We start from the raw sequence: 13478 nt of genomic DNA, 5'->3' as shown, positions 1-13478 counted from the left end.
AAATAGCTCGACAGTCACCTCTTCCAGTTGCTTACTATGCAGAAAATGTGGACGAGTTATGGCATAAGCTTTACAAAAACAAATATAATTGATCATTCACGTCAGAATAGTAGAAGTAATCGTATACGTACTTGAAATTTATGATCGGGCAATTCATCAAAATGAAAAAAATCTGATCCCTCAACATCATTAATTTAGATTAAAAATCGTATTAAGTTCTATGAAAAGAGATACGTGAATTCTGACATCGAGGAGTTTATTGATACAAAATCAGTAATTACTTATTTTACTATAGTGATTTTCAAATAAAATGATAAATAATAATATTGTATTTTTCAGCGTTACCATTGGTGAAGTCAATGATGACATGTTAATGTAGCAAATTTTTGAATAAACAAGAATTGCCATCTTCGATCTGAATTCTAGATGTTCTAGGCAGTCAGTTTGTATTATCATCCTTGTCAGTGCAAATAAAGTAGACATTAGAGAACGTCAGCTTTGTTAATCGACAAGCCTTTATAACCGACCAACTAATGCTACATACATAGATGCCTTATTATTTACCTACGTCTCTGATTAATTTCTTTACAGCCTGCGGAGTAGCTTGTGAGCACAAAAGAATCATAAATATGAACTTTTTAAAGTAAAATTTTTATAAAACATGTAACAAAACTCGTTCCTTTGTTACCAATTCTTTTGCGGGGTAAGTGAGGCACTTTCGCTCATGTCAATTGAGGGAGAAGAACGAGGGGAGGTTGATAAATAAATTATACAAAGACAGGAATCAAATCTCACTTACAACCTATTATTATTAATAATTATTCACACTGAACATACGCGCGCATAACATAATCTAAATTGCCGACTAACAAACTGCAAATAGAACAATAAACTACTTAAGATAATCACAAATGAACATTTTGCATTTCACTAATACCTAATCGCGTACTTAACCTATTACAAACTTACTTAAAACTACGCGAACTAATACCGGGTAAATTGCCCGGCACGTGGGCGCCTGGACAATTCACCGGTCGCAGCTTACGTCACTATGAATTAAACCTAGCGCGAACCTTCAGATAGCCGGCACATGAGTGCCAGGCTATCTCTTTCCACGCGCACCGGTCGTCGCATCAACAGAGAGAGAGAGAGAGAGAGTAGAGAAAAAGAAGAAAAGGAAGGCTTGACCTTTTATCTCCTGTTCCTCGCAACGTCGAGAATCCTGAGCGATGCGCTGCCGCAGGAAGTACCGGGTGTCGTCGCTGGTCAGATCGTCGCTAACCGCTGTCGCTGACCAGGTATCCGTAGGCGACGTTGACTCTCCTAGCAGGTGGGCTGGCTGCAGTTGCTGGCAAAGCCGTTGCCGGTAGGGTTGATCTTCCTTCCTTCCGGCTATCTCAAACTGCTCTCTCTGCTGGGCTCGGACTTCCGCACTCTAGGCTTCGACTCCCTCACTCTAGTAGGACTCGGCTGCCACTCTCCTCACGCACTAATTCTTACGCGAATCTTGCAACCGCTCAGCGGCGCTCGCTCCTCTCCCTACCTTGACCTATTAGTTAGGCGGCACGCGACGCGTCGCTTATCGGTCACGCGTTGCGCGCCTGCCAATCCCTGCATGGGCCTAATACTCTCTCTCTCTCTCTTTCTTTCTCTTTCTCACTCTCTCTCCGCGCTCTTCAACTTTTCTTGCGCTCAACTGCGCTGGCTCGTCCTTGGCGCTGAAACAAAAGGCCAAGTGTTAGACGCATACTTAAATGCGCCCAACGTTGGCCACCACGCCTAGCCGAGTGGGGGAGGGAGAAACGCGGACGAGAGACCGGCACACGGCCTGCTCTCGTCACAAACAAGTATAAAAAATCATAAGTATTTAATATATAAGAAATAAGTTTTAAAATAATTAAAAAAATTAAAAAAAATTTTTCTAGTAAGAGGAAACTTGTAATTATTTTGTTTATTAAATCATTACCTTCGAATGATTGTAAAAAAAAAAATATTTTCTTGCAGTGAAACAAAAATTTTACTAACATATTATAACGGTGAACGTTATATTCACGCTCTCACCTCGTCAGGATAACTGCCCGCGAGGGGCAGCACCTGCCGGACATGAGTTGAGGGCGAGCTCTACGCGGGAAGAGTGAGAAAGGGATAGCGAAAAGAGCAGAAGTCGAGAATAGCTACTCGCGGCGAACGGTTGTGGCCCTTACGAAGTGCGATCGTTTCGTCCCGTCTAAAAAGTGTGCAGCTGTTTGTGAGGGACTATTGCTGAGAAAAGTAAAGGGCATACCGGTGGATATCGGGGTGAATTTATTTTTTTGTAGTATTTCATAGAGTACTCTGCCTTTGGGTGTTGAGTTTCTGATCTAGATCCCCACCACGGGTGCTTCGCATTATAATCCCCTCCTGCTATAAAACGGTTTCCTAGTGTTTTGAAGAATTCTGTCCATTTTTCCTTTGTGATTGTTTTGTTTGGAGGACAGTAAACAGCTGATATTATAATCGGTCCCTCTTTATCCTTGATGATTATATTAGTTGCTTGAAGGTAGATTTCACTAGTATGTTTGTGAACGTGGTGATTTATATTGGTTTTGAATAGAATCGCAGTATCTCCGTGTGCTTTATCGAATAGATGATTTGTTTTGTGTACCGAGTAGTTTGATATGTGGAGAAAATTTTTGCTGGTAAAGTGTTTCTGAAACTAACTTAATATCAATATTTTCGTGAATTAAAAATGCTCTTAATTCGAGGTGTCTTCGCGTAAGGCCATTTGTATTTCAGATAGCAATTTTTAGATTTGACATGATTATACTAATTTATTAATAAGTGTGGTTACTAATTTTAACAATATGTCCATTGTTTGAGTCATTTTTTCCATCAATTGTTCAAGTTTATTATTTGACTTTTCATCGTTGCTGTAACTGTTTTGTTCTGTGTGTACTGCTGTTTGTTTTGGTGTTTCTGTTTCATTCTGGTCGTTATGTTTAGCTATTACCTGTGCATATGTAGTGTTCGGTCTATCTCTATTGTCATTTGGATTTGAATTTGCGTTTGTAATTATATATGTTTGTATGCTATTTTGAAATGTTTTTTCACGCAACTTGGGAAATAATTTTTGCTGTAATTGCTTACGTACCGGGCAACCTTTATAGTTTGCTGTATGATTTCCTTTGCAGTTTGCACATATTACATCTTTGATTTTTTGTTTGATTGGACACTCATTGGTTTGATGATATTCAGCACACTTAACACACACTGCACTTTTGAAACAGTAATTTTTCATATGTCCGTACTTTTGGCAGTTTTGACACTGAGGAATTTCTCTTTTTATGTTTGGTGGTTCGAATTTGATTACTGTGTGAAGAAGTTTGATTACTTTATAAATATCCTGACATTTATAAACATGTTAAATTTCAACTGTGAATAAGCGGTAGTGATGCTTTTGTGATGCCTTATGCTACGAATACTTAGTACTTTGTGTCCGTGATTTTCTATGGCAGCTTTTAATTCTTCAGTATCAACTGACGGATGCATGCTTCTTAGTATTACTTTGAAACCTTTTTCTTCTTTACGCTGGTAGGTGTAGAATTGTGTCTTTTTTTCCTTTGGTGGATTTATTATCGGGAGATACTTTTCCGATATTGTTGGTTGAATTTTAATTTTATCGTGTCCTATTACTTTTAGTGTACAATTATTTTTGGCTCTTGTGTTTAATAATTTTTCTAACGGTTGGATATCTCCTACGTTGTAAACAAAGATCGGGGGATTTGTTTATCGGTTTGTTTACTTCTTTACTTCCTGATTTTTCATCTTCACTATGATTGTTTTCTTTATCATCTTGTAGTATTTCGAATCTATTTCTTGTTTTACTTAGCCAGTTGTCTAATTTTGCTTGTTTGATAGTTTGAATAATTTGAGTTTCATTGCCTGGACTGCTTCGACTGCTTGGACTTCTTTTGTTAGAAGCGATTTTCCATTCTCCAGGTTTATCTTTATTGTTGGATGACGAATAATCACTTACTTTTATGGCCATTGCGGCCGTTTTGTTTTGTGGTTCTGTTTAAACGTGTTTCACCTTTAACTGTCACTTCACTAGATATGCTATTGCTCTAACTATAACTTTTCCGGTAGAGCGCAGTTTTAACACGTCTACTCACCTCAAGGTTCAAACGCTAAGTGAAGATTGAGTTAGATTGTCGATTTCTTATGATATTGCGCTAAAGACAGAAGTATAATACATGTTTTCAATATATTTGTTTTCAGTAAAACGGGATGGGATTTTCTATTTTATCACAGAACTAACCTAAAACGCAGTAAAAACTAAAAACGCCCTTTTTCATCAGTTTTTCGCATCTAGCACTGTATAGATAATTCTAAATAAAAACTGATAGTTCCATCTTATTCTATGTGAAAACATACGTCGAAGCATTTATAATACATGTATTATAAGAACCAATTAGTCATGAGAAATCAACGTTCAAACTATCAACCTTCAGTTTCCCATCGGTACACAGCGCTAGAAGCAAAAAACTGCTGAAAAAAGAGGTTTTTCAAATTGGTAGGTATGATATCGTGTTAAATTCTTAACATTTTCGAAAATCATTTACTTAACTATTTTATGTAGAAAGAATTTTTTTTTAATTCAGACCTGCAGCACTCGTCTCAGTGAAGATAGAGCAATTTGAAACATTTTTTTCATTTTCTAGGTTAGCTATCGTCGTGAAAAATTTTCAAAGAAAATCACAGTGAAACTAGAGTATATATAGACTAAAATGCCTTAAACCGGGATCGATATTTTTTTAGAATCAGAGAACAAAAATTTTAAGCAAAATAGCCATTTTTTTTAGTTTTAGGCGTTTACAGAAGGGATAGGAAGACCCAGTCGACGGAAAACTTTATGTTTTTAGATGTAGAATGGATCTATGAAGTTAATTTCACCATTCGGGAAAGGGAATTTCGATCTTGTTAACGGGAAGTATCCTTTAATTTTAAAAAATTTTAATGTTTTTTCTACTTCCCCGGACTAATAGCTGGAGATGTAGATGTATATCAAGTACATTTTACACTTCGGATAAATAAAAGATGGAAGAGACTAAAGAAGAAAGCGAATATGAACTCGCACATGCACTAACGAAGGCGTATGAATCTCTGCATTATTGTAACAGAAAATCTTCATAGCCAAGTCTATCGCATAGTGTCAAATATAATTATGTCGGAGATTGTAGGAAAAAGTTATAAAGTATAATGAAAAAGAGATGATATAGATCTATAAAACTAATAAGGCCAGTGAGACAGAAGAAAAATCAACGAATGGTAGCAAAGATGTGATACTACCAGTAAAAGTTATTAGGCTGTTACGTCTCGTGCATCAACTACGAATAGCTAATGAATGAGACGTTCTAATATGTTGACTAGTGGTTGGATATGTCTCACTTATAATAAATGTATGTGGAAATGTATGTCTGATAATTTTACTACCTTGATAATTGTAGCTTTTAATTGTTGATAAAATGTAGCAGGCTCTAACTGCTTGTTGGATTGTATGAGTGTAGCAGGCTCTAACTGCTTGTTGAATTGAATAAATGTAGCAGGCTCTAACTGCTTGTTGAATTGAATAGGATAGGTTGTTGAATAATACTTGCACGATATTACTTTGTAACAGTCGCGAGTTTATTAAGTAAAATGATCACCAATTGTCGGACCGGTGTGTACGGAGTTGAGTCTTACAGGTACACCCAACGTGGATTGAATCGCGACCCCCCCCAGTTAGGTTGGTATGAGAATTCCGTCGTTGCATCGGAACGAAAAAACCGCGGGAATATTCAAAAATGAAAATTCGTTTTAAGATACGATAAAAAGCTAAAGCGTTACTAATTTGTTTTTAGGTTAAAAATTAATTGTTTGCGAACAATGAATTTAGATGCATGATTATTTGATTTTAGGTTTTAATTATATAATTTAAGAACGAGCGTTATACTATGGCCGATCTGAAAACCACCGTTACGGACTGAAAGTAGCACTCTACCAACCTAACTGGAGGGGTCGCGATTCAATTCACATTGGATGTACACAAATAATCATGCATCTAAATTCATTGTTCGCAAACAATTAATTTTAAACCTAAAAACAAATTAGTAACGTTTTAGCTTTTTATCGTATCTTAAAACGAATTTTCATTTTTGAATATTCCCGCGGTTTTTTCGTTCCGATGCAACGACGGAATTCTCATACCAACCTAACTGGGGGGGTCGCGATTCAATCTACGTTGGGTGTACTTATTGACTGACTGACGGACTACTGATCAACTGCTGAGAGTAATTTGTTCATTGCTTTTTATATCTTTTATAGCTCTTTTCAGGTCAGTATTGCGATATTGTGTGACATTTTGTTTTCGCTGATTATAAATTCTTGCGTTTTGGTGACTTAGTTTCGGAGTGTGTTTCGACAGCTTTTTGCTGTCGTGTGAATAGCTTAGCAGTTTTGAATGTGCATATGTTACAAAAAGGATGCGTCGTAAGGCTTAATTTCGAAGAGTCATTTACCTCGCGTTTAGTTAGCTTTTTGCTGACGTGCCAATAGTTTAGTAGCTTTGAATTTCGCGAATGTGCATTTTATAAAAAGGATGCGTCGTAAGACGTAACAAGGCATACAAAGTGTATACAGAAATGGCTTAGTAGACAATACGACCTCCTTCCTATTAATTTTACGTGACTGTTAACTGTCCTGAAATGGTTTTATGGCTACTTACATTATGTTGATATATTTCAGAATGGATAATGCCTTATATATCAAAGAATTGAGGAGATTGTGTAGCATATTAAGTTCCAGTAACCTCGATTTAAATAAGAATAAAACCAATTTCAAACTAAATTAAGAAATTTATTGCCTCTCGAACGTATTGAGGTGACTGATTGACTCATAGGAGGGATGAGACACGATGGTAACTGTAGCTCCGTAATCGAAAAGCTGAACGATACATCGAATGACATTAAATGGATCAACGACGTAGCTGACGTAAATAAAGTAAACTGACTGATGTGTATTGAAGACAGGCAGGAGAAAGAAAGACATCATGATTGCTTTTCCTTCAATAATCTACCAGTGAATGGGAGTGTACATTAAAAATCGAGCGAATTGCGAGAAGAGACTTAGATGAGGGTCGTGCAAATGATGAAACAAAAGGAAAATCTACGTCGATGACTGCCAAACCCACCAGCAAACTAGTTCAATAACCGACCAAGCTTTCAACGTCTGAAAGGAGGTTGACGTTTACGACCAATAAATTTAGCAACAAGTTCTTTAGTAATTGGCATCGACATAGCTAGCTTGTTATAAGTAGCCAGAATAAAGTTATTACTGGATTATTTGCCCGAGGCTAACCACGAACAAAATCATTTTTAAAGTCATGGGATCGAGGAACATGAACACGCCATAGCCATCAAGAAATTTACGTGCCCTTTCAATAAATCACGGATATTTATTATATAACCAAAATATAACTTCGACGCGCGTACAAAATGATGGCGTGTCATCACCGTAACCGCCTCGAGAGCTGGGTAGCACGTAATTATGCACTATTGGAAAGACTAGCATTCTTCTCGGCCCCGTACTTCCTGAGCCTGTAATTTTAGATCAGTGGCAATGACTGCTCGCTTTCCTGTCCACTCGGATGGCCGTCCATACACACGTACAGAAAAGAGAGAGAGAGTGAGAGAGAGAAAAATAGGCACACAAACCGTCGACTTCGCTGCTCCGATAGTCTATTGCTGCTGGTAGTAATGGTGACGTAATACTGCTGTAGCTGCTGCGTCCTTCTCTGTCATTTGCAATTCTTCAAGCGACCCTGCTGCTGCTATAACTGCACAGTCATCACTGCTCAGTTCATCGTATTTTTGCCTTGAATCTCCCGACTCGCAAGCGTGCTCGAGACAATGTTCCTGGGAAAACCGGGTACGACCGATGCCAAGGCATAACTGACTCCGATCACCTCAGCAATCGGTTTCTAGCGCTTCGCGCACATTCTCTATTCGTGTCACAATTTCTCGTCCCGTCTGTTTCTCTCGTGCGTTTGGAGATTGTACGAAACTAGTTCGCGCTCACTCTCTATTTCTACTCCTTCTTACGCTTCTTTTAGCTCCGAAGATATACGTCGCACCTCGAACAAAAAAAATCAGGCGTGACTGTAGATCAAAGAGAATACTTAAACTTGATAACTGCGAAAGAAGGCAGAAGGCGAGTACTGAATGGGGAATCGGCTAGCAGATCCGAGTACCCCATTACAAGCTTGTAATGGGGTACAGCAGTACATGAGTTTCGGTGATATAAGGTATTTATTTTATCCGGCATACATTTAATATCAATATCTAGCTGTGCCATATTGCCATTTCAACCCTCTCTACGCTAAACCTTCGTATTAACTTTTCTTCCCCCAAAATTATAGTCACGTGCTCGATAAAGTGTTTTGGATTGTGATTTTACGCACGTCTACAGAGGCACCAATATATCACAATAGATGCCGATCAGATATATTTTCACACTGCAAATCAAGATCGTAGTGAGCCTTACATCGCAGTGATTGTTTCAAATAACAAATTACATACTGTAATAATTAACAATAAATTTCCTGCCGTCACAAAGCTTATATATTCAGTCTTTATTCTCATATTTGGCACCAATAATATGATATTTTGGAAATTTTCAGTGTTATATAATATGAGGTTTTTCTTCAATATAACATAAAAAATAATAATAAGTAGAATATAGTAATAGAAAAATACCTGACTAGTTGTTGCAGTTTGATTATATACACCAGTTGATCCACATGAAGATGGTAATGTTTGATTGAACGTATTCGGTTTAGTATAAGAGGAACCATATGACGTTTGAGCTGCCGGTGTCATTACTGAAAAAGTATTATTACTACCTGTTGTTGAGCTAGTAAAAATCATTTGATTTTGTTGAGAATTACATGAATATGTACTGAAGTTACTGCTCGTTGTAGAAGTCGAATATTTCGGAGATGATTGAAAAGTTACTGGGGAATTATACGATGAAGAACTATTTAGTGAAGTATGTATTTCTTGCTTCATTACATCAACCGGCTGTAGACTCGTGTTTCGATTTGTGAATTTTGTTTGAGCTTTTGAACTTTCATTAGATTGGGATTGGTTATCTCCATGTAGCTGAAAAACATAATTTTATTTATGTATTCAATTTAAGAACTGCGTTTAAAACTGGTTGTCTAAATTAAATAAAATAATACCAAACACTTTCATGACCGTATTGGTAGTGTAAGAAAAAGTACATTGTGTACATTAGGTATTAAGAGGGTATCAAAGGTGTTGTTGTACTAGATGAATTTTTAAGATAGTGGATATTTTTATTTTATAAAAATTAAACCACACTCACTAATATATATGAAAATTTTTTACATAGTTTTAATGATCAAAAGAAATAATAGAACTGAAAAAATAAATTAAAAGAAAAAAAATTGAAATGAAAAAACATTTAAATAAATTAAATAATTTTTAACCCATTATAAACATAAGCTTATTTTTGAAAAATGGTAATATTTGAAATTATTAGCATAGTATCAGGTGTAACTGAATCTGATATGTGAAATTCGAACTCTCAATAAAACGAAGAAAATACCATAAAATCCGCTTAATATAGTAAAAATTTCAAAATTCTGGAAATTTCATGATGGCTGTAAAATTGGCTTCAGCAAGAGTAAATAAACTTAATACTATGTTTAGTAATTAAATTCTGTAGGTTATGACCAAACCATGTCTTAGAAATACAAGAATCGATACAGGTTACAGAAGTTGGGAGTTAAGACAATTAAGGTTCAATTATCTACAGTTTACAGGCCTCACAGTTTACAGAGGTTGGAGGTTAAGGCGATCGGAGTTTAAAGGTCTGTAGTATGCTGGATACACATATTAGGCGATCGGGCTGTTTTAATATTGTTGCGAAATTGCTAATACCAAACATTAATCAATGATATCTTAATGAAAAAAAGATATCTTAAATCCAAAAATTATGATGTCTTTATAATGGTTTTACTAGTTCTTGGAAAAAATGTATTCACAGTGTTCCGTAATCTCGAACATAGCAAATAATCGCAATTTTTACACTTTTAGGTCAGGATATCTCAAGATCCTTAGATGATGGATCAATTCTGAAACTAAAATTGAATTCAGCTCGTCGAATACTTTCGGAGATATATCATCGCATTTCTGGATTTCCTTGGATGTCGGCCTGTGTAATTAATAATATTAATGTATTGAAGTAATATTAATATCACACATAAATATTTTTGAAAATACCACAATATTCAATATGTAAGACAAATCACCCTGATAAAGCACGCGGTGAAACACCATCAATTATTATTAAAAATACAATTAAACATCACGTAAACAAATCTATTAAACAAGTCTACCTACAAGCTATTAATGTTACAGTTGAAAATATAAAATGTCCATTTATGCTCTGTGCTATATACTGTTCTTCTAAATATTCAAATAAAGAAAAATACAAAAAATACTTTGATACTTAGGTACATCGATTTGTCGCAGAAGGTGAATACAACACAAAACATCCATGGTAGGGATAAAGGTCATTTTTACTCCACATTCAAAAGGAGCTCAGTAATGCTAGGAAAAAAATTTAATTTCAATATTTACGGGTGAACCTACCTAATAGATCGCCGATTTAAATGAATTACCTAACTAAATCGACTTTGCAGTCATCAAAAGACTGCTTCAAAAGATTAAAAGCCAAATCATATCCAGATTTAACTTCAGATCATTCCCTAATAATTATACACGATTTTTCAGAAATAAACACTAATACAAAAAATAGTTCTATCTACAATCGAAAAAAAACTGGAATACATACAGAAAAAACTAAACGAAAATTTAACATATAAAATACCTCTTAAAGCTAATCTACATGACATAGATAAAATAAAAGAAAATGTAAATAAAATTATTTACAACGCAACCCAACCCCTTAATACTCAAGCATTTTTAAACACATCCAAGTTATCTCAAATTGATTCTAGAAAAATTAAAAGAAATTAGACAATTAAGAAAAAATAGAAGCAAAGTAGATCAAAAGCTCAAACTTTTCTTTGGACATTTTCAATGATTTACTCTTTGAATAAATACTCGAAGTGGATTTGGAGTATCCAAAAAATATCACGATGCGTACGAAAGAGCGTTACGTAATCCACTACAGAGCACTGAAACAAGTAATAAAGTATGGATTGTATTTCAAGATGACTCATCGTGCTTTAAAGTACAATAAGAACGCATGGCTGAAGAGATACTTTGATTTAAATAGCGAGACGCGTAAACAAGCGGGAAATGAGTTTGGATAAATACTATCAAACTACTGAATAATACAGTTTATGGTGAGACTATGAAAAATGAAAAGAAGTCATGTTGGTAAACAATTGGGAGGGGTGATATGGTGTCGAAACTCACATAGCTCGGCCAAATTTTCAAATTTCCTTATAAATACATGCTATTATATTCAACTGGGGATGTCGTATCGATGAAAATATTAATTTAATGCCAAAGTTTGTAAATGTCTCTCTCCATTTAAGTGATGTAAACTATGTATCATGATGTGACATTATTCCTAATGGTTTATCGAATTTCAGAATGTAATCCTAGAATAATTTATTTATGACAGAAAGTATATTTCCTTTTGTGATATTGTATAAGACGACAAACTTTGAAAATAAATTTATAGTCGACAAAATATATTTTACTCCACTAACTGATGTTGGTAAAGGACCGTAAAAATCTATTGACAGAATTTCTTTCGGATTACAAAAAATTGGTTGCACAAATTCATCATACCGCACGGTCAAATATTTAGTTCGCTGGCAAGCAATGCAAGACTGTATTAATTCTGAAATCTTTTGTAAATTTTTGGTGCAAAAAATATTTCTCCTATTATTTTGAATGTCTTAAAAGAACCTACGTATCTGTATGCATTATAAATATCAGTAACGAAATTTGAAAAAATAGTTTTAGAAATAATTATTTTATTTATAGCATTTACTACTTTATACAAGATATCATTTTTCATTATATAATTTCTAGTAATCGTTTCTTCGTTATTCAGAATTTTATTTTTTATTATAGTGCAATAATCATCAGTTTTTGATATAATTTACAAGCCATTTTAATAATTTAATTGTACGAGAGGGGGTCAATAAGTCTTTATAAAATCCAAGAGATGGCGCTCATCACGCTTAAATTATGATCTTTTTGGCAAGCAATACTACTAACTCGATATCGTACAAAGTTTCATTAAATCGTCAATTCATTAAATCGTTTTTTTGTGAGCGTTGGTTGAACAAAAAGTTATTGGTTTATTTGGAAAATGGAAAAAACAGAGTTTCGAGCGGTGATAAAACTTTTTCATTTGAAAGGCCTTGAACCAAAAGAAATCACAGTTGAGTTGAACGCTGTTCATGGCAAGTTTGCCCTTGTGTTTAAGACTGTTTATAACTGGGTAAATGGATTTAAACGCGGCTGTACAACAACAAAAGATGAACATCGTTCAGGACGCCCCGTAGAAGTGAGTACGCCCGAAATGGTCAACAAAATTCACGGTATGGTGTTGAGTGATAGAAGATTAAAATTGCAAGAATTAGTTGAGGCCACAGGAATATCAAAGGGTACAATCATTTCAATTTTGCATGAAAAATTGGGGATGAAAAAAATATCAGCAAGATGGGTGCCGCCTTTGCTCACTATTGAAAACAAACGAACCCACGTCGTCACATCTGAGGCTCTTTTGGCACGCATACGTCGTAATCCGGAAGACTTTTGGAGTCGACTCGTAACTGCAGACGAGACATGGGTACACCACTACACTCCTGAAACCAAAGAACAGTCCAAACAATGGATTACTGCAGGAGAACCAGCCCCAAAGAAGGCAAAGACAGTAAAGTCAGCTGGCAAGATTATGGCCACGGTTTTATAGGATGCGTATGGAATCATCTATATCGACTACTTGGAAAAGGGCCAGACGATCACTGGACAATATGATGCGTCATTAATAGGTCAGCTGAAACAAAAAATCAGAGAAAAACGTCCTCATTTGAACAAAAAAAAATGCCTCTTTCTTCAAGACAATGCTCGAGTTCACACGTGTGCAGTTTCGATAGCAAAAATTAACGATTTAAAGTTCGAATTAATTGACCATCCACCATATTCCCCTGATTTGGCTCCCAGTGACTTTTTCTTATTTCCTAACCTCAAAAAATGGCTTGCCGGACAACGAATCACGTCGAATGAAGAAGTCATCGCCGAAACAATGCCTATTTTGAGGGTTTTCAGAAATCATATTTTTATGATGGCTTAAAAAAACTGCAAGGCCGTTTAATAAAATGTATCGACCTTCAAGAAGATTATGTTCAAAAATAAAAAAAATTACATAAGCAAAACTTTTTTTCCTTC

General features: G+C 35.5%; 1 protein-coding gene across 6 annotated transcripts in view; it reads right to left on the bottom strand.

Moving 5' to 3' along the window:
• Positions 1 to 13478, bottom strand: part of LOC131675031 (protein lingerer) — a 796131-nt gene that overhangs the window by 435628 nt on the left and 347025 nt on the right. For 5 of the 6 annotated variants that reach the window (XM_058953839.1, XM_058953845.1, XM_058953841.1 and 2 more), the window contains one exon: positions 8772 to 9176. In XM_058953839.1, coding sequence (XP_058809822.1) covers positions 8772 to 9176 — 405 coding nt within the window. The remainder of the gene's footprint in view (positions 1 to 8771; positions 9177 to 13478) is intronic. The other variant, XM_058953842.1, reaches the window with a different exon arrangement.

The sequence above is a fragment of the Phymastichus coffea genome, unplaced genomic scaffold, assembly GCF_024137745.1.
Source record: "Phymastichus coffea isolate CEN01 unplaced genomic scaffold, Cenicafe_Pcof_1.1 PCOF00015, whole genome shotgun sequence".
Classification (NCBI taxonomy): Eukaryota; Metazoa; Arthropoda; class Insecta; order Hymenoptera; family Eulophidae; genus Phymastichus; species Phymastichus coffea.
The sequence above is the reverse complement of the archived record's forward strand: the minus strand, read 5'-3'. Positions and strand labels throughout refer to the sequence as shown.